The sequence below is a fragment of the Halichoerus grypus genome, chromosome 12 (assembly GCF_964656455.1).
Source record: "Halichoerus grypus chromosome 12, mHalGry1.hap1.1, whole genome shotgun sequence".
NCBI classification, from domain to species: domain Eukaryota; kingdom Metazoa; phylum Chordata; class Mammalia; order Carnivora; family Phocidae; genus Halichoerus; species Halichoerus grypus.
In genome coordinates, this window is record NC_135723.1 from 101182515 (window position 1) to 101203056 (window position 20542).

A 20542-nucleotide genomic window follows, 5' to 3' on the forward strand; every position below is an offset into this window, starting at 1 on the left:
TCTCTCTCTCACGCCAGGTCACACAGTCTGCAGCACCAGTTTGTCGCTCCAGCAGCTTCTGCTCCAGGTAAGAAGATAGCAGCTGTCTGTCTCTAGGTTTCAAGTGGCAGTTTGCCCTATGAGCTCGGTTCTCTGATGGTCCAAAAGCGTCATTGATTTTCAGTTTGTCCAGTTTTTTCTTCTAAGGTTATGAGTGATGGCTTGTAAGCTCTTCTCATGTTGGAGCTGGAAGCTCCATTTTTTAACTTAGGGTTTATGACTTGTTACCATCTTCAGTGAACTATATGCACAGATCCAGGACTGTGGTATTGTATCTAGATTTGATCACGCAGGCTAAATTTGATGTTTCGTATTTATCACCTGATTAATAACGATTTCAAGCTATACTGCACGATAGCTTTTGTTTTCCTTAGAAAAGCTTATCACTTTCAAAGTTCTTTTCTTGCAACTATGAAAATACCTTGCAACTATTCAGAAAAACTTTTTGTATGCATTATTTTGCATTTTATAGGCAACAAAAGCTATACAGGCCCTGTCTTTATTAAATTTTCTACTTAAAAGTAAAACAATAGTACATACAAGAACTTGTCAAGCTATTTCTTTTCTCTTGAAACCTGATTTTATTAGTTTGGGTTTCTCCAGAATCCTGAGATAAAAATTTCAGTTCACTTTGTTTATTTGTGAGGTGATCTCAGGACACACCAGTAGGAGAATGAAGAAGTAAAAGACATAGGAGAGGAAGCTAGGAAAGGGTATGGATTTCAAGCCATTTTCCACTGTAGGCTCCTAAAGCTTACTCATACTGGGGAACTCTGAGAACCAGCATAGAATACAGGTGTTAGAGTTAGCGTCCAGGGCAAGCGTGTAAGGGAGCTAGGGTATTTTTCCCAGTCTGTTGTTGAAGGCTGCCCTTAGGAAGGTACATATTCCCATATACTTTTGGGCCTGCACTGCACATGGGCAGATGGGCTCCAGGGGCCAGAGATGCAGATGCTGGCCATTGGAAGTCAGACCTGTGCCGGATGGTAAGACTCAAGAGGACGTGCAAATGACAGTGTCTGCTCTATTGATTTCCCACAGCTTGATCCAACAGGATGAGCTGGGGTAGAAATTGGCCATTTGTCCAATCGATTAGTAAGTTTGTCAGCTTTCTAAACCTCTTGATCTTGAGGTGGTAGATTGCATTCAGAAATGAGTTTTCCGAAAAATGCTGAAGATTCTGTCACATGATTTTCTGATATTCTCTTTTTGGTGATACCTAGCCGGTTCACTTTGAAATAAAAAAGCAGTAGTTTAGAAAATGACCCTGGCCTTGTGCTTCTGGTAATGGCAGACTGGCAGGACCTAGTTGAAATCAGTCAGTGCTGAAAAGCATCAGAATTCACAGGTAGTAAAGAATTATTGGATTGAGGTTTGGGAGATAATAGAAATCCAGAGAGGTGAACACCTTGCTTGGGCTGCTCTTGTCCCTGGTATTTGCTCTATTAGGGAAGAGCATTTGAAAAGCTGAGCAGTGTATCCACAGACTCACAGGGTGGAGGAACAGAAGTTGCAGTCCAGGATTTGCCATGGTGAGAATCCTGCTGAGCCGACCACGGGTAAAGTTGGAATCTTGAAAGGCTGTAGGCTGGAATACAGGTGGATTGGGAGTGTACGGGGCTTGCCTGAAATGAAATTCTGCTGTGTCATTTAGGGAGTTTAGTATGTCTCCTATCTCAGATTGCTGGCTATGGCAGGTACCTAACAGAAGCAAATGAAGAGCTCTCCAGAGGAAGATAACATCTTAGGTCTCAAGTTGTTTCTGAGATGATTTTTCACATAGTGTCCACAATCAAATCAGTATACTCAGGTGCACCAGGAGACCACCTGAACAAGAACCCACACGGGCAATAGGCAAGAGAAGCAGCCACTTTAGACAGTGGGACTATGAAACATTGCTTAGGATGCTTATGGAGATAAAAGCTGAACTTAAACATATCAGCAGTGAATCAGAGCAAAGGGACAGAACAGATTTGAAAAAGACACAGCTAAATACTAGATCTAAATACAATAACCAAAATTGAGGATTCATTGGACTAATAGCAAATTAGGAAAGTAATGAACTGAAAGATCAGAAGAAACTTCCTTGAATGAAGTATGAGAGAAGAAGAGTCTGGGAAACACTGAAGAGAGCGTAAAAACTATATAGGACGTAGGGGCGCCTGAGTGGCTCAGCCGTTAAGCGTCTGCCTTCGGCTCAGGTCATGATCTCAGGGTCCTGGGATCGAGCCCCGCATCGGGCTTCCTGCTCCGCGGGAAGCCTGCTTCTCCCTCTCCCACTCCCTCTGCTTGTGTTCCCTCTTTCGCTGTGTCTCTCTCTGTCAAATAAATAAATAAATAAATAAAATCTTTAAAAAAAAAAACTATATAGGATGTAGTGACAAAGTGCAACATGTGTTTGATGGGGGAATCCTAGGAGGAGAGGGGGGACAAGGGAGTAGGGGAATATTTGAAGAGAAGATGGCTGAGAACTTTGAAAACTGACGAAATATATCAATCCATGGAATAGCAGATCCTAACGTTTTCCTTCACGTGAGTTTGTTTGCTTGCCTGCTCTCCATCCTCCCTCTCTTTCCAGTTTTAGCAGTAGTTTTCCGCATTCTGCTGAGGGTAAATGCTTTTCTCACATGAAGAATTACATGGTCTTTTATCACATTTATATAATTTATGCTGGGGTTCCAAAGATTTTGATTAGAAAAAAGATACAGCTGCTATTTGGATTGAAATCCATTGAGATAAGAAAATATGGAAGACAAGATAAGCTTTCCAGACTTAAAGAAATGATTCTGTAATGCAGGGATTTCAGGCAGAGTGGGCACTTAGGGGACAGAGCCTCTGCCCTGCCCTCTTGGGACAGGTAGTTCCTACCCCGTCTCCCCTGGACGGCTAGTCAGAAAGCCTCTCACAGGTGAAGGGCATACTCACCTCAGGAACAGAAGTGTGCTTGGGCTGCCAGTGAGGTCTTTTTTTGGAGAACAAGGGGGAACTCGTACTTATCACAGACACCTGGACATACGGTCATTGTAGGTAACCCCAAGGGCAGGGGTTCCCCATATCTTTAATCTTGTGGAAAACATAAATTTTTGTTTAAAAAAGTTACTGGATGACTTCTATTTTTTAAAGGATGGCAAGCAGGAAATCACTGGCCTTTTCCTTGCCAGGTGGTACAACAAAATCCTTAAGGACATAGGTCTGACATCAGATGACTGGGATTCAAATCTCAGTTCCTCCCCTTCCTTCCTGGCTGCATAGGACGTCCTTAAAGCAAATTAATTTCTCTAAGATCAAGAGGAAAAAAAAAGATAAGCCTTGTTTTTTTTTTTTTTTTTTTTTTTTCTGTTTTACACTTGGGACTAGTATTTTCTTTGTTTGTTAGTTTTGATTTGCATATTTGACTTGTGTAGGTAAGGCGCTTTGTCAGCTCTGTCCACTCCTGGAAACTCCTGACACGCCAGCAGAGTAACACACTCAACAGCCGTGGTTTAGGGCGAGTCAGCTCTGCTCATACCCCCTTGGTCCTGGGACAGAGCCGGCTGTAGAAGGCCATGTGGATCGTGGATATATAGATGCTTGTTTATATTGGGTGTGTTTAAAGCCATTTTATCAGAACACGTGTTTTTAGTAACCATCCTTTTTCCTATTCACCTATTTGTTCTTCATCTGATGTACTTTGGGTTTAGTTCTCCTTTTTATGGGCAGAAGGGGAACAAGAAATAACAGTTTTCAGAATTGTGGGGGTTGTAAATTGTTACTTCATATTCCTTCTATGCGCCCCTGCAGGAGTTGCAGTCTGGAGGCTGATCGAACTTTCGACCAAGCAGGTGTCCCAAGATTGATTTACGTGCTTTGTCCTATTAGCTGTCCTTTTAGTTTCCTTTTCTTCGGTGTTTAATTAAATTGGCTGCTTTCTCCCATCAACATTACCATGTGGTTTTCCTCTGCATTTAAGATATAGTATATAGACACTGCATGTGTTTATGTTCTTTCTGATTTTGTTACAGAGAGGAGATTCATAAATGTTTGAGGGATGTCAGAGGATTATTCCCGGGAAAGCATATGATGCCTGGAATTTGCTCTGAAGCTTTCCTAATTCAGTAATCTCCTTACTTGTAGTTATGAAATATGTTAGAGGCAGTGTTTTCTTCTAGTCTTTCAGGTAGATAAGGAAAGAGAAACACAATTTTGTGTGTGTGTGTTGTCATCACCTGGTAATTTCACAGGGGTCTGTGAGAAGCGCACTGTTGTAAATCAGCATTTGTACTCACATGACTGTAGCTCACTTAAAATATGAATGTGTCTCTTTTATGGAAAAAGCTAACAGATGCTTGCTGTTTGACAACTTGGAATGTAGAAGAGACCAACGAGAAAATAGCCAGAAACTACTGAAAGGTAAAGACTTATCATTCAAGGATAGACATTTTAGGGGCCCCTGGATGGCTCAGTCAGTTGAGTGTCTAGCTTTGGCTTAGGTCATGATCTTAGGGTCCTGAGTGAGGAGCTACACTTAGCGGGGAGGCTGCTTGTCCCTCTGCCCCTCCCCCTGCTCATGCTTGTGGGCACGCTCTCTCTCAGATAAAATCTTTAAAAAAGAGAGACATTTTGAACTTCATTAAACATTATGAAAATTTTGTGTTGAAGGAAAATGAAAGCTGTACTGTGTGTGAGTTAGGTAGTGTGGTCTCATTACATCTGTAGTACCAGAAGTTGGATATTGGGCAGACGAATTCAGACTAGTTAGTGATTTGTGGAGGAAAAAGTTTTTCAGATTGTGCTTTTAGAATACTTGTTCAGTGTTCAGATTTTATTCTCAAGTTTTTGACAAATTAATGGAATAAAAGAAAATAGTCTTTCTTTTAATGTGCTAAAATCCCCTTTGCTTCTGAAGTTAAAAGGAAAGGCTATATTTATTTCAAAGCCTTAAAATACTTAATCCTTTCCAGAGTTGTTCTTATATTTTTAAATTAGGTTAAGAAATTTTTTACCTTGGGACACCTGGGTGACTCAGTTAAGCCACTGCCTTCCGCTCAGGTCATGATCCCAGGGTCTTGGGATCGAGTGCCACTCAGCGGGGAGCCTCCTTCTCCCTCTGCCTGCCACTCCCCCTGCTTGTGCTTGCTTGTGCTCTCTCTCTCTCTCTGACAAATAAATAAATAAATAAATAAAATATTTTTTTTAAAAAAGAAATTTTTTACCTTGATTATTTAAGAAATACATATTCTTGGGCGCCTGGGTGGCTCAGTTGGTTAAGCGACTGCCTTCGGCTCAGGTCGTGATCCTGGAGTCCCGGGATCGAGTCCCGCGTCAGGCTCCCTGCTCAGCGGGGAGTCTGCTTCTCCCTCTGACCCTCCTCCCTCTCATGCTCTCTGTCTCTCATTCTCTCTCTCGCAAATAAATAAAATCTTAAAAATTAAAAAAAAAAAAGATTTAAAAAAAAAAAAAAAAAGAAATACATATTCTTTATAAAAAATGTTTTAAATAAAGGAAAGTCAACAGAAAATTATTTATGATACCACTAAGCTGATTCTATTAAGTTTATTTTTCCATAATTGCCAGTAACAGTGTAACATTTTACATAGTATGAAAGATTAAAAATAAGTACTAGAATATATAGCAAAACATTAGCAGTGGTGAAATTTCAGGTGGTTTTTTTTTTTTTAACTTTTTATCTGTATTTTCTGATTTTTTTTTTTTTTAAGCATAGTAGCAGAGCTTAAAATATTAATCCCCACTGCCTAGCATGGTGTCTGACATACAGAGCTCTACGAGGTTCCCATTGTTAGCCCTTTCTAGAGGATTGTTTAATGATTTTCAGAAGAAAAATGTTGTATTATTTAGTACATTTAATAGGCTATGACTGGAAGATGAATGGTTTAAAGTATCATCTATAGAGTGACATTGTGTAACAGGCATTGTCTTAGTGAACTTTACGTAATTTAACTATGGAACATAATTTAGTAACTGGTGTGTACTGTGTTCTTTGTTAGTAGAAGTTAAGGATGACTATGGAAAGCATCTCAAAATGGGTTTTCTTAGCTCAGACAGTTGTGCTGTTGAGAAATACCCCTCATTGTAATGGATAAGGATGCTGGAATTTTGTTTTTATTTTGTTTTGATTTATTTATTTGAGAGCATGTGTGTGCAAAGGGAAGAGGGGTAGGGAGAAGGAGAGAATCTTAAGCAGACTGCCCCAAACGCAGAGCCTGACGCAGGGCTCAGTCTTAATGACTCTGAGATCATGACCTGAGCCGAAACCAAGAGTCGGACGCTGAACCAGCTGAGCCACCCAGGCACCTCGATGGAGTTTAAATTGAGTGAGATCTCATGAGATTTTCGGCCTTTGTCCTATGTAGTTTGCCAGAAAGCATTTTTGATATAACAACAGTAGATGCTAACAGTAGCAATGATCAGTTTTTGAGTGGACTAAAAAGCATATATGTGCTTAAATTGTTACTTGCATATTTTGTATGCATATCTCTCTAGTTTCCTGAATTGCATAGTAGTGCAGGGCAGCTTTTTGCCAATGAGTATGAAGTCAGCCTTTTAGTCCTGCCCCTCCATTCTGTTTCCTCCGTCTCCTACGAGTTTCAACTTTTTTTTAATGGTTTATGGAAGAATGCTAGACATCAACTCAGTATTATGCTTTTGTCCTTCCTTTGCTTTATCTATCCTTTGTTTTATAATATAAGCAGTTATGTGTATGAATATAGATATATTTGTATGTAGCATTCTATATATGCTCTTCTCCATCTTACTTTTTTCACCTGGCAACATATGTAGCAATAACACCATAGTAATATGTAGAGACATTTCTCTTTCCTTTTTACAGCTGCATATTTATTGTTCCTTAATTTGTTCAACCAGTCTTTTATCAGTGGACAATTGGATTGATTTCAGCCTCTTGCTTATTACAAATAGTCCTGTAGTGAATAGCCTTGTGCATTCATTGTTTCCTACTTTTTCCCTCTGTGGTATAGATTCCTAGGAGTCATATTGCTAGGTCAAAGGGTAAATGCATATGTAATTTTAGTAGATGTTGCCAAATTGCCCTGGGTAGATACTGTACCACATATGAGAGCTTCTCCACAGCCTTACTATCAGACTATGTCCTCAGGCTTTTGGATTTTTATAAATCCAACAGGTGGGAAATTGTATCTCAGTGAAGGCTTATTTTGCTTATTTTCCCTTATTATGAGCAAGGTTCAGCATTTTTTTTCACAGGGTTAAGAACCAATTGTATTTCTATTTCTGTGAATGGTCTGAAGGGGTGTTGGTCCTTTTTCATTGCGGCTGACAAGACTGAAGGGTGATCCCCCAGGGATTTCCTGCCACCTTCTGCCCTCACTTTGTGTAATTCTCTCCCCATGAGTGGGCGTGGGACCTGGGCCTTGCTTTTAACCAACAACATATGGCAAAGATGATAGAATGTCAGTTTCTTGATTAGCTTAGGTTATATAGCAAAGATAATGGGATGTCATTCTTGTGATTATAAGACTCTATCTTGGGGCACCTGGGTGGCTCGGTTGAGCGTCTAACTCGATTTCAGCTCAGGTCATGATCTCAGGGTTGTGGGATTGAGCCCCCTGCTTTGGGCTCCACGCTCAGTACAGAGTCTGCTTGAGATTCTTTCTCTCCTTCTTCCTCTGCCTTCCCATGATTGTGCGTGCACATGCACGTGCGTTCTCACTAAATAAATAGATAAATACCTATCTTTAAAAAAAAAAGAAGACGACGACTCAGTCTTCAGACTGGAGGAGACTCCTCATTGTTGACTTGATGAAGTTAGGGACTGTGGTGATGCCCACATGTCAAGGAACTGCCGATAACTGCTAGGGTCTGAGGGTGGCCTCCAACTGACAGGGCCCCTTTGTCATAGAGCCATGAAGAAAGGAATTCTACCAACAACTTGATGAGTTTGGGAGCAGTTCTTCCAAAATCAGGCCTCCGGGTGAGAAAGGAGTTTGGCTGACAGTTAGCTCGAAGACTTGCTGGACCCTGAGCAGAGGATCCAGTTAAGCTGTGCTCAGAGGCTTGCTGCTTAGAAATTGTGAGATAATAAATGTGTGTTGTTTTTGTGGTAATTTGTTACATAGCAATAGATACCTAATACCAAGATGATACATATCTTTTTGTTAAAAGTTGCATGCATTTTTTTTCTCATTGCCTTTTTATTTTTCTTTTAGTGTCTTTTGCTACCCCCAGTTTTTTTGGTCTTGTATAATCTAGTTTATCTGTCTTTTCCAGGATTGTTTTTGGATTTTCAGTTGCAGCTAGAAAAGTTTTGCCTACTTCCAGAGAATAGAGGAACTTACTTTTGTTTTCTTCTGTTACTTGTATGGTTTCATCTTCTGTATTTTTTAAAGTTTTTTATTTTAATTCCAGTATAGTTAACATACAGTGTTATATTAGTTTTAGGTGTACATTATTGTGATTCAGCAGTTCTGTACATTATTCACTGCTCATCATATAATTGCACCAAAAACCATAAGATACCTAGGAATAAACCTAACCAAAGAGGTAAAGGATCTATACTCTGAAAACTGTAGAACACTTATGAAAGAAAGTGAGGAAGACATAAGAAATGGAAAAACATTCCATGTTCATGGACTAGAAGAACAAATATTGTTAAAATGTCTATGCTACCGTAAGCTATCCAGTGCAGTCCCTATCAAAGTACCATCAGCATTTTTCACAGAGCTGGAACAAATAATCCTAAAATTTGTATGGAACCAGAAAAGACCGTGAATAGCCACAGGAATGTTGAAAAAGAAAACCAAAGCTGGAGGCATCACAATAACGGACCTCAAGCTATATTACAAAGCTATAATCATCAAGACAGTATGATATTGGCACAAAAACAGAAAGATAAATCAATGGAAAAGAATAGAGAACCCAGAAATGGACCCTCAACTCTATGGTCAACTAATCTTTGACAAAGTAGGAAAGAATATCCAATGGAAAAAAGTCTCTTCAACAAGTGGTGTTGGGAAAATTGGACAGACACATGCAAAAGAATGAAACTGGACCACTTTCTTACACCATATATAAAAATAAACTCAAAATGGATGAAAAACCTAAATCTGAGATGGGAATCCACCAAAATCATAGAGGGGAACACAGGCAGCATCCTCTTCCACCTTGGCCGCAACAGCTTCTTGCTAGACACGTCTCCAAATGCAAGGGAAACAAAAGCAAGAATGAACTGTTGGGACTTCAAGATAAAAAGCTTTTGCACAGCAAAGGAAACAGTCAACAAAACTAAAAGCAACCTAGAAGTGGAAGACGATATTTGCAATGTCTTACCAGATAAAGGGCTAGTATCCAAAATCTGTAAAGAACTTACCAAACTTTACACCCAAAAAACAAAAAATCCAGTCAAGAAATGGGCAGAAGAAATGAACAGACATTTCTCCAAGGAAGACATACAAATGGCCAACAGACACTTGAAAAAATGTTCAACATCACTTGGCATCAGGGAAATACAAATCAAAATCACAATGAGAAACCATCTCATACCAGTTAGAATGGCTAAAATTAACAACACAGAAATCAGCAGATGGTGGCGAGGATGTGGAGAAAGGGGAACCTTCTTACGCTGTTGGTGGGAATGCAAACTGGTGCAGCCACTCTGGAAAACAGTATGGCGGTTCCTCAAAAAGTTAAAAATAGAACTACCCTATGACGCAGCAAGTGCACTACTAGGTATTTATCCAGAGGATACAAACATAGTGATTCAAAGGGGCACGTGCACCCCAATGTTTATAGCAGCAATGTCCACAATAGCGAAAATATTGAGACACCGCTGATGTCCATGGACAGATGAATGGATAAAGAAGAGTGGTATATACAGACAATGGAATATTACTCAGCCATCAAAAAGAACGAAATCTTGCCATTTGCAATGATGTGGATGGAACTAGAGGATGTTATGCTAAGTGAAATAAGTCAGAGAAAGTCAAATACCATATGATTTCACTCATGTGGAATTTAAGAAAGAAAACAGATGAACATAGGGGAAGGGAGGGAAAAATAAAATAAGACGAAATCAGAGAAGGAGACAAACCATAAGAGACTCTTCATTATAAGAAACAAACTGAGGGCGCCTGGGTGGCTCAGTTGGTTAGGCGACTGCCTTCGGCTCAGGTCATGATCCTGGAGTCCCTGGATCGAGTCCCGCATCAGGCTCCCTGCTCGGCGGGGAGTCTGCTTCTCCCTCTGACCCTCCCCCCTCTCATGTGCTCTCTCTCTCATTCTCTCTCTCTCAAAAAAAAAAAAAAAAAAAAGAAACAAACTTGAGGGTTGCTGGGGGGGGCGGGAATGGGGTAATTGGGTGATGGGCATTAAAGAGGGCACTTGAAGTAGTGAGTACTGGGTGTTATATGCAACTGATGAATCACTAAATTCTACCTCTGAAACTAATAGTACAGTATATGTTAATTAAATCGAATTTAAATAAAAAATTTTTTTAAAAAGAGTCTTTCTTGGTTTCTCTCCCGTCCCCCCCTTTTTTCCTTTGCTCGTTTGTTTCTTCAATTCCACATAGGGGCAAAATCATATGGTATTTGTCTTTCTCTGACTGACTTCACTTAGCATTATACTCTCTAGCTCCATCTATGTTGTTTCAAATGGCAAGATGTCATTTTATGGCTGGATACTCCATTGTATATATACCACATTTTTTTTTAATCCATTCATCTCTCGATGGATACTTGGGCTGCTTCCATAATTTGGCTATTGTAAATAATGCTGCAGTAAACATAGGGGTGCATGTATCCCTTTGAATTTGTATTTTTGTATTTTTGGGGGGGTAAATGCCCAGTAGTGGGATTACTGGATTGTAGGGTAGTCACGTTTTGAGGAACCTCCATACTGTTTTCCGCAGTGGCTGTACCAGTTTGCATTCCCACCAACAGTGCATGAGGGTTCCTTTTTCTCTACATCCTTGCCCGTCTTCTCCAAAACAGTTATTTCTTGTGTTTTTGATTTTAGCCCTTCTGACACATGTGAGGTGGTATCTCACTGTTATTTTGATTTGGATTTCCCTGATGATGCATGATGTTGAGCATCTTTTCCATTGTCTGTTGGCCATCTGGATGTCTTTGGAGAAATGTCTGTTCATGTCTTCTGCCCATTTTTTAATTGGATTATTTGGTTTTTTTTGGATGTTGAGTTATATCAGTTCTTTATATATACTAACCCTTTATTGGATATGTCGTTTGCAAATAGCTTTTCCCATTCTGAAGGTCATCTTTTATTTGGTTGACTGTTTCCTTCACTGTGCAGACTCTTTTTATTTTGATGGTCCCAATAGTTTATTTTTTCATCTACATTTAAATATCAAGTTCATATCAGATGTGTCTAGGTGAATGGTGTGAGGAGTGGACCCCAGTGTATCCTTCAACATACAGCTAAACAGTTGTCCCAAAACCAGTTAGCAAAAAGTCATTCATTTTTTCACTGGCATGTGATGTTATCTATAATCATTTATGCTAAATTTCTAAATGTAATTGGGTCTGTTTCTCAGTTTTTCATCTGCCCCATTGGTTTTTAGTCTGTGCATGTGTCATGCTGTGCCAATTAGGTAGAAAAACCCTGAAGTTTATTATCCAGTAGGGCTCACCCCTGCTTGTACTTGTTTTTCAGGGTTTGCCTGCCTATTCCCTGCTTGTTCATTCTTTCCCAAATGAACTATAATAATCAACTTGTTTAGCTCCAGAAGAAAATCTGTTAGTATTTTGCCATATACGTGTATATATGTGTAGCATATATAAGTTATCTTAAGGAGAGCTGACTTTTATGATTTGGGGTTTCTCTATTCAAGAGTAAGGTACATCTTTCCATGTGATCAAGTCTTCTTTTGGGGCTTTCAGGAGTGTCTTAAGGTTTTCCTCATACATGTTTAAGACATTGCTTGTTAAATTATGATTAGTATTTATCCTTAAGATTTTTTATATTCATAAGATTGATATTCATAAATGAGATGTGTGTTTTGGGAGGTTCAGTTTTTGTCAGATTTTGAGATAAGTGTCCTCATTTTATGAAATAGATTTGGAAGATTTCTTTATTATTATTATTTATGCTCTTGAGTGGCTTAGGTAGCACTAGGATTATTAGATCTTTAAAGGATTGGTAGAATTCCCCTGTGAAACTCTGTCTGCGTGGTGGTTTGTTTCTGTTGTTGTTTTGAGAAACTCTTAATAGCACTTTTTTTTTTTTTTTTTTTTTTAAGAGAGAGCCCAGAGGCAGGCAGAGGGAGAAGTGGGCTCCTTGCTCAGATCAGTGTAGGACTCGATCTCAGGACCCTGGGATCATGACCTGAGCTGAAGGCAGACACTTAACCAACTGAGCCACCCCAGGCATCCCATGTTTTGAGAAACTCTTACAGTATTATTTCTTCTGTGATGACTGGTCTGTTCGCATTTCTGTTGGGACTGGGGTTAATTTGAGTAAGTTGTATTTTCCTTAAAATGTACTCCTCTAGGTTTTCAAATTCATATGCATGGAATTATATGAAGCTATCTCTTGATTCATAAAATTTGCAGTGATTCAAATTTATCATTAAGAAATCTTAGACTGAGAATGGAAGAATTGGGACTTCTGCTGGCATACTGAATATTTTGCTTAATAAAGACAGTGTCTAATGAAACTGTTTAAACTGGTTAGCTGTCTTCTGCTCCTTCACCTCCTCCTCTTGACAGTGGATGTTTATTCCCCAGGCTGTGCTCATCTCACATCATACTTTCTCTAAGATTTTTACATTGCACAGAATCAAGGTCCTGAACCTTTTCTGGAACAGAAATACACTTTGTGTAATTTTTAATTACACAGACAAGTACTTGTTAATTTTTAATACTGGACACTGTGCTTGGTAAACATAATGGGTTTGAAAAGACAGAAATGACCCCTGTTGCTTATGGTATGTATAGTAATGCTTACCCAATAGGCACAGTGTTTATTGGGATATCTCCAGTTCATGCATCTGGAAAGGACTCCTCTATCAGTAACTGTGCCTCTCCACAGCGGGAGTGTTGGCATCTCATTTTCCAACCACCACATTCAGTCTTTCCTTGTTACTCTTTCCAGCAGTTACTCAGCCACACAGGACCTCAGGTCCATTGGCCCTGCACAGGTTTTCATCCTGCGTCATTCTTCCACGTCCTCACATTTCTCCTTGCCTGGCTTACATCTGTGGTCTGTCATCCTGATCAGCACATTGCATGTACTTCTCCCCGGACCGCTGCTTCTGTTCCTCCCTGGTGAAATCCTGACCCTCTGCTTACAAGGCACCTGTCCCTCAGCAGCTACCAGACCATGACTGCCTGGTCTCACTGGAAATTCCTGTACACAGCTGGTTAGCCTTTTATTCATTTAACTTTTGAAAAATGTATTACGTTGACATCTGAGTGCTGAAGTTTTGGCTTTATTAACTGCTCAAGTTTATGATTGAAAGAATTTGTTCACTAGTTGTTTTGTATTAACTAACCTTAAATGTTCGCTTTGACCCTCCTTTTAAAGGCTTTCAGCCTTGGATATTGAAGCCATGAGTAATTGCCTATAGAAGGAATAGCAAACAGCACAAAGCAGAAAAACTTTATTGTCTTTGTTAGCATAGATTAGATTAAAATTTCATCTTTTGGTTTTTGTTTGCATGTTTTAACTTCTGAGGTAGTTCAGAACCTGTTATTTTATTAAATAACAGGTATCTAATTGCTTTGTAGTTTATTCATATTTGTTAGTAACTTCTTGACCCGTCTAAAAACTGATAGTGTCTTTGTTTCTGAAGACTATTATGGTTAATTATATAAAACAAATGATCTGATTTTATAAATTCCTCTCATTTTTATGGGTTTCTTAGTTTAGTATAAGGATTGATTATGTGAAAAATGTTCTCTAAATACTTATCATAATATAGCTTGAGGAGAATTGTTGAGAGTTAATACATTTTACAGTTCAGGAAGCAAGGACTCTTGATGTTTGGGCTATTGTGGTTAGGATTGGGAGGAGTATTCTGGGAAAAATCTGGACAGAGTTGGCCAAATCCTATGGGTGAGGTCTTGAGAACTTTCTCGTTTCGCCCATAGGTCCTGGCAGCCAAGAGGGAACCTAAGAGCATGCAGTGGACAAAATGGAAAGTGGTCTCCTGTTTTTATCACAAAGGCCTTTATTTAACTTATGAAATTGGACAATGAGAGCCTGTTGTTTTTTGTACCTTTTCTAATATTAACTATGACTGTTGTTCTGCCTAGTTTCGTATTGAAATAAGGTAGTCATGATCTTTTTGTATTGCATAAGGTACTGCTTGGCTCGAATGTGACAGCAATACATTCGCTTATAAATACCCAGCATTTTGCAAACATAGTTAACTGTATTACAGTAATTCATTAATTTCCATGAATATTTATTAAGTGTTTGCTACATGCCAGGCATTGTTGTAAGCTCAAGGTGTACTACAGGAAATGAACAGACAAAAGCTCTTGCTAAGGAAGCTTACATTCTAGCAGGGGGATGGACGAGCAATAGTAAGTAATTATGTCCTATGTAGGAAGGTGGAAGTTTCACAGAGTTGGGAAGATAAGAAGTGCTAGTGTTTGGTGGTGGAGTCGCAGTTTTAAATATGGTAGTGTAGAAACTTACTGAGAAGGTGATATTCGAGCAAAGAGTCAACAGAGGTGAAGTTAGCTAGGATGAAAAGTATTCTAGGCAGAGGGAAGAACCGATGCATAATCCCTCAGTGGGAGTATGACACATTTGGTGACCCATAAGGAGACCTGTGTCTAGAATGAAATGAATGAGGAGGGAAATAACAGAAAATATGGTCAGAGAGGTAATTCCAGATAAGGTAGGGACACGTGGGTCATTGTAAGGAACAGATGGTCACATATACCATTCATATTACATACTAAATTTAGACCTAATGAGAAGGAGGAAAACGTTAACGTTGAATTTGTGCTGTATTCTTTCATTCTGTAGATATCGTTCAACAGCTTTTATGTGCCATTCATTGTGCTAAGTGAGGGAATACAGTGAGCACATTTAACAAAAGCTAGCCACAGTGTTTGTGGAGGTTCTCTTGATCCAGTGCAAATTGCTGTGTTTTGTGTGTTAATGATTGTACTTGATAGTCTACATAATCTATATAATTCTGAGTATTTCATTTAATTCTAAGTATCCAGTGAGATAGACAGTATTATTAACTTGGCATACAGTTGATGAAAGTGAGGCTAAGAAAATTTGGTAATTTGTCTAAAGTTGCATAGCCAGTATGTGACAGAATGGGATTAGAACTTAATCTTGTCTTTTCATTATACCATTGGTTCCCAAATCTGGCTGTGCATCAGAGTTCAGTAGGAAGCTTATTATCAAAGCTATAGATTCCTTAACCTTACCTCTACTCTCATTTATAAATTTGAACTATAACTGTTGAATCTAGAGTAGGCATTAGGGCAGGTTTAATCTTTGGAAAGTAGAACTGTTTTCTTCAGGTTGCTTATTTTTAATAGATTTTAAGATCCTTGGGTTGAAAGAGTCCTATAATTTTGTAGTGGAAATCCAGACTTTAGATAGACTGCCATGATACATAAGGTACTTGTATTTTCCTCATGAAAAGGCAGAATCTGAAAAAAAAATTACCACACTGAAAGCAATCCAGACCAAAGGCAAAATATCCATTAACACGGGCAAATGAAGTCAACGATTTTGCTACCATTGATTTTCCAAGCACTAAGACATTGGCCTGTCGTTTTAATTGTTGAATCTTTTTTTTTTTTATTCAGCGCTATCCACATATCTTCTTTTATTTGAGTCTCTGTTAACAGTATGCCTAGGGGTCCTAAGTAAAGAGTTGAGAAGTTCTACTTGGTTGTTGGAAAACTGACTGTGAACTTGGTGGATGATTTACAAGTGTACCGAAGGGTCTAACATAGCTGTCCTTCTCTTTCAGGAGATTGAAGATGGCCCTTCAGCTATGCTAGGTCTATAATGGGAAGTGTCACAGTTCGATATTTCTGTTATGGATGCCTTTTTACATCTGCGACCTGGACAGTTTTGCTTTTTATTTATTTCAACTTCAGTGAAGTGACTCAGCCGCTTAAGAATGTGCCCATCAAGGGGTCCAGGCCCCATGGACCATTTCCCAAAAAATTCTATCCCCGTTTCACTCGAGGCCCAAGTCGAGTGTTAGAATCACAGTTCAAAGTAAACAGAATTGATGATACAATAGATAATCATGTTGAAGATCCAGAAAAAGGCAACATGAAATTCTCTTCTGAATTGGGTAAGTGTATTGGACTTCTAGTAGCATGTTAGAGTATTTAATCATTGGAAGTTTAAATTCAGTTATTCTTTAAATCACGTGTTGCTCAGGGGATTAGAAATGGGTCATTTTCCCCCTCCAATTTATTTTGTTAATGAACTAGCTGAGGTTTTAGGATTTTGCAGATTCAATGGGGAGTTACATTCTAATTTATCCATTTCTGACTTTAATATTTTATGAGGACTTGGGAGAAAGTAATAAGATCCAGTGTAGAAAAGAAAGAAAAAAGAAAGAAAATGGAACTTATGGGGGAAGATTTTAATTGTTAGCATTATTTAATAAGGGAAAGAAGTGGTCGAAAGGTAACTAGACTATATATAACATATTTTGAAAGCAGAGTTAATTAAAACAGAACATACACTATAAGGTTTAGAGATAAGCTGAAATTATATCTAATAAGAGTTCTACTTACAAGAATTGTTAAGATGCTGGAGTATATTAAATATAGGAGTTTATAAAATCTTAGTATAAAGGGAAACTTTTTTCTTCAAAAATTATATTCTGGGGGCGCCTGGGTGGCTCAGTCATTAAGCATCTGCCTTCGGCTCGGGTCATGATCCCAGAGTCCTGGGATCGAGCCCTGCATCGGGCTCCCTGCTGAGCAGGGAGCCTGCTTCTCCCTCTCCCACTCCCCCTGCTTGTGTTCCCTCTCGCTGTGTCTGTCAAATAAATAAATAAAATCTTAAAAAAAAATTATATTCTGTTCCATTTGGCAGCAAGGATCTACTGTATATGCCTTCTGCATACTATAATTTTAGAATTCTGGTTTTAGCAAATTTTATTTTAAGGGATAAATGAGCCATTTTGGTTATCTTTAAAACTTAAAGGTCTTTAATCTTGTCCTGGAAATCTCAAATAATAAGTAATTTAGAAGTAAGATTTTTAGAGATTGAAAGATTCATAAAATATAAAGGAAATGTTAAAACATTTCATTTGATCATAGTTTCAAAGAAATAAAATCAGTTTCTAGGACTTAATGATTTTCTAATACATGGAGTTGAAAATATTTAAAATTATATGAGGAAATGGAAACTAATACCTTGATTTTCATAAAACATACCTTCTGATCTTTTTTCAGACTGCGATTTAGACACTTTAAAAGCATTAATAGGAAAATTTTTAGCTTCTTTGTTTATTATTAGTTACTCTGGTAAAAAACTTTTATAAAGAAGTAACATTGGGTTTACTGTTTTGAATGGACCTTGTATTTGCCTTCAAATATCTGTGACAAACTCAAATTGCTTAGCTGAAAAACTAAATGCTTTATAACAGATATACAAAAAAACCCGTTATAGCTAATAAATGAATTCAGCTAAGTTGCACGGCAGAAGATCAACACACAAAAACTAGTTGTATTTCTGTACATTAGCAACAAACAGTCTGAAAATAAAACTAAGAACGATTTCCATTTACAATAGTATCAAAAGGAATAAAATACTTAAGAATAAATTTAACCAAGGAGGTGTGAGATTTGTACACTGGATACTACAAAACTGCTGAAAGAAATAAAAGTAGACCTAAATAAATGGAAAGACATGTTAGGTTCATGGATTGGAATACTAAATACTATGAGGGTGCTAGTACTACCCAAAGCAATCCATAGATTCAGTGCAAACCTTATCAAAATAAGATGGAAAGGCTGATTCTAAAATTAATGTGGAATTACAAGAGGCTCTGAATAACCAACACAATCTAGGCAAAGTACAAAGGGGAGGGCTCACACTTCCCAATTTCAAAACTCTCTACAAAGCTATAGTAATCAAAACAGTGTGATATTGGCCTAAGGACAGATGTATAGATCAGTGGGTAGACCGAGAGTCCAGAAATAAACCCTATGACATTTCTGGCCACTTGATTTTTTAAAAATGTGCCAAGACTGTTTAATGGGGGAAAAATAGTCTCTTCAACAAATGCTGTTGGGACAAATAGATATCCAGATACAGAGGAGTAAAGTTGAACCCTTATATGTAAAAATTAACTCAAAATCAATTGAAGACCTAAATATAAGACCAAAACCTTTATAAAATCCTTAGAAGAAACCCTAGAGATAAATCTTCTTGACCTCGGGTTTGGTAGTGATTTCTTACATGACACCAAAAGTACAAGTTAACAAAAGAAAAAAATAAATTGGACTTTATTGAAATTAAAAACTTTTGTACATCAAAGAAGACAACCAGGAAAGAAAAAAGACAATCCACAGAATGGGAGAAAATGTTTTCACATCCTGTCTCTAATGGGGGTCCATTATCCAGAATATATAAAGAACTCTTACAGTACAACAATAAAAAGACAACCCACTTTAAAAATGGGCAAAGAATTTAATAGACACTTTTCCAAAGACAAACAAGCACAAAAGATGTTCAGCATAGTTACAGAAATGCAAATCAGAACCACAGTGAGATACCATTTTACATTTGGTAGGATGGTTATAATTTTTTAAAAAGGAAAATAACAAGTGTTGGCCAGGATACAGAGAAATTGGAACCTTCGTTCATTGCTGGTTCCTCAGTAAGTTAAACTTAGAGTTACCATATGATCAGCAATTCCACTCCTGGGTATATACCCAAAAGAATTGCAGGCAGACGTTCAAACAAAAATTTGTACACAGATGTTCATAGCAGCACTATTCTCAATGAACAAAGATGGGGAGAACCCAAATGTCCATCAGTTGATGAAACGACAAGCAACATGTCTTTCCATACAGGGATTTGTTCAGGCATAGAAAGGAATGAAGTTCCGACACCTGTTGTAACAAGGAGGAACCCTGAAAATGTTATGATCAGTGAAAGAAGCAGGACACAAAAGGTCAAACAGTGCGTGATTTCATTTATATGAAATGTCTAGAATAGGCAAATGTGTGGAGACTAGAAGCAGATTAGTGGCTAAGGGGGCTGGGGAGGCAGGCGGGGGAGAGGCTTGCTTTAATGGGTATAGAGTTTCATTTGGGGTGGGGCCGTGAGTAGCTGCGGCTGGATGTGCCGGCGGCACCACACTGTAGATGTGCTCGGTGTCAAGGTAAACTGTGTGTTATGTACCTTTTGCCACAATGACAAAAATGGAAAAACCCACTCAACTTCTATAAAGAAAACTTGATTTAGAAGGAATTAATATAAATCAGTATAGTAATAGTTAAAAGTATGGTGATTGCTGAATAGGGCCTTATCTTTAAACAGTCAGGGGAAAGAACTTGTAAAGTACATTTTAGAAAGATTATCAACAGTAGATTTAAAATTAAAAATAGATTTTCTAATTTAATTTGCAGTTAATTATAAAGAACCTGAAATAGCTCCTCGGAGGCATGGCTGAATAATACCATGTTCTTTTTATCTGTAGTTTACACAGCCAGACACCTGTAAATGCCTGTGATGGTATGGGGAGTTTTTCATAGCTTATCATTTTCTAAAGTGGATACAAATCAATGAACTAATACTAAGCTTGCAGGAGCTTCCAAGTACTAGTTTAATTGAATCATTTTGCTATTTGATATGTTGCTTATATTGCTTTCAAATGCAGTATTAAAATTGCTGTGGTCATACTGAAAAAAATTTTTAAGTTAAAAAAGATAGCTCCTCCGGCATGCTAGTTAATTGGCTGTGATTTTATATGAGCAGGGGAGGGACAAAGGTAAGCTGAAGTGATTCCCCCCCCCCCCAGTTTTATTGAGATAAAATTGATATATATAACATTGTATTACTTTAAGGTATATAACATAATGACTTCATATAAGTATATATTGTGAAATGATTACTACAGTAAGTTTAGTTAATATCGATCATCTCACATAGTTAAAAATGTTTTTTTCTTGGGATGAGAACTTGTAAGCGCTACTCTTAGCCACTTCCAAATATATAATACAGTATTATTACCCACCATTACCATGCTGTACATTACATCCCCAGAACTTATTTATAATTAGAAGTTTGTACCTTTTAACCAACCTTCACCCAATCTGCACCTTCCCCCACCCCACCTCAGCAACCACATCTGTTCTCTGTCTGTAGTTCTCTTTTTTTAGATTCCACATAAAAGTGAGATCATACAGTATTACGTATTTGTCTTTCTCTGTTTCACTTAAGCATAATGCCCTCAAGGTCCATCTATGTTGTCACAAATGGCAGGCTTTCCCTTTTTTCATGGCTGAATAATATTCCTCTGTGTGGGGGGGGGGTGTGCCACATTTTATTTATCCATTCA

General features: G+C 38.2%; 1 protein-coding gene across 4 annotated transcripts in view; it reads left to right on the forward strand.

Annotated features, from left to right (window-relative positions):
• GALNT11 (polypeptide N-acetylgalactosaminyltransferase 11) overlaps positions 1–20542 on the forward strand; it is a 58444-nt gene that overhangs the window by 8716 nt on the left and 29186 nt on the right. For 3 of the 4 annotated variants that reach the window (XM_078059761.1, XM_036069052.2, XM_036069054.2), the window contains exon 2: positions 15977–16309. In XM_078059761.1, coding sequence (XP_077915887.1) covers positions 16015–16309 — 295 coding nt within the window. In that variant the 5' untranslated portion in view covers positions 15977–16014. Of the gene's footprint in view, positions 1–15976; positions 16310–20542 lie in introns of those variants that run through there. The other variant, XM_078059762.1, reaches the window with a different exon arrangement.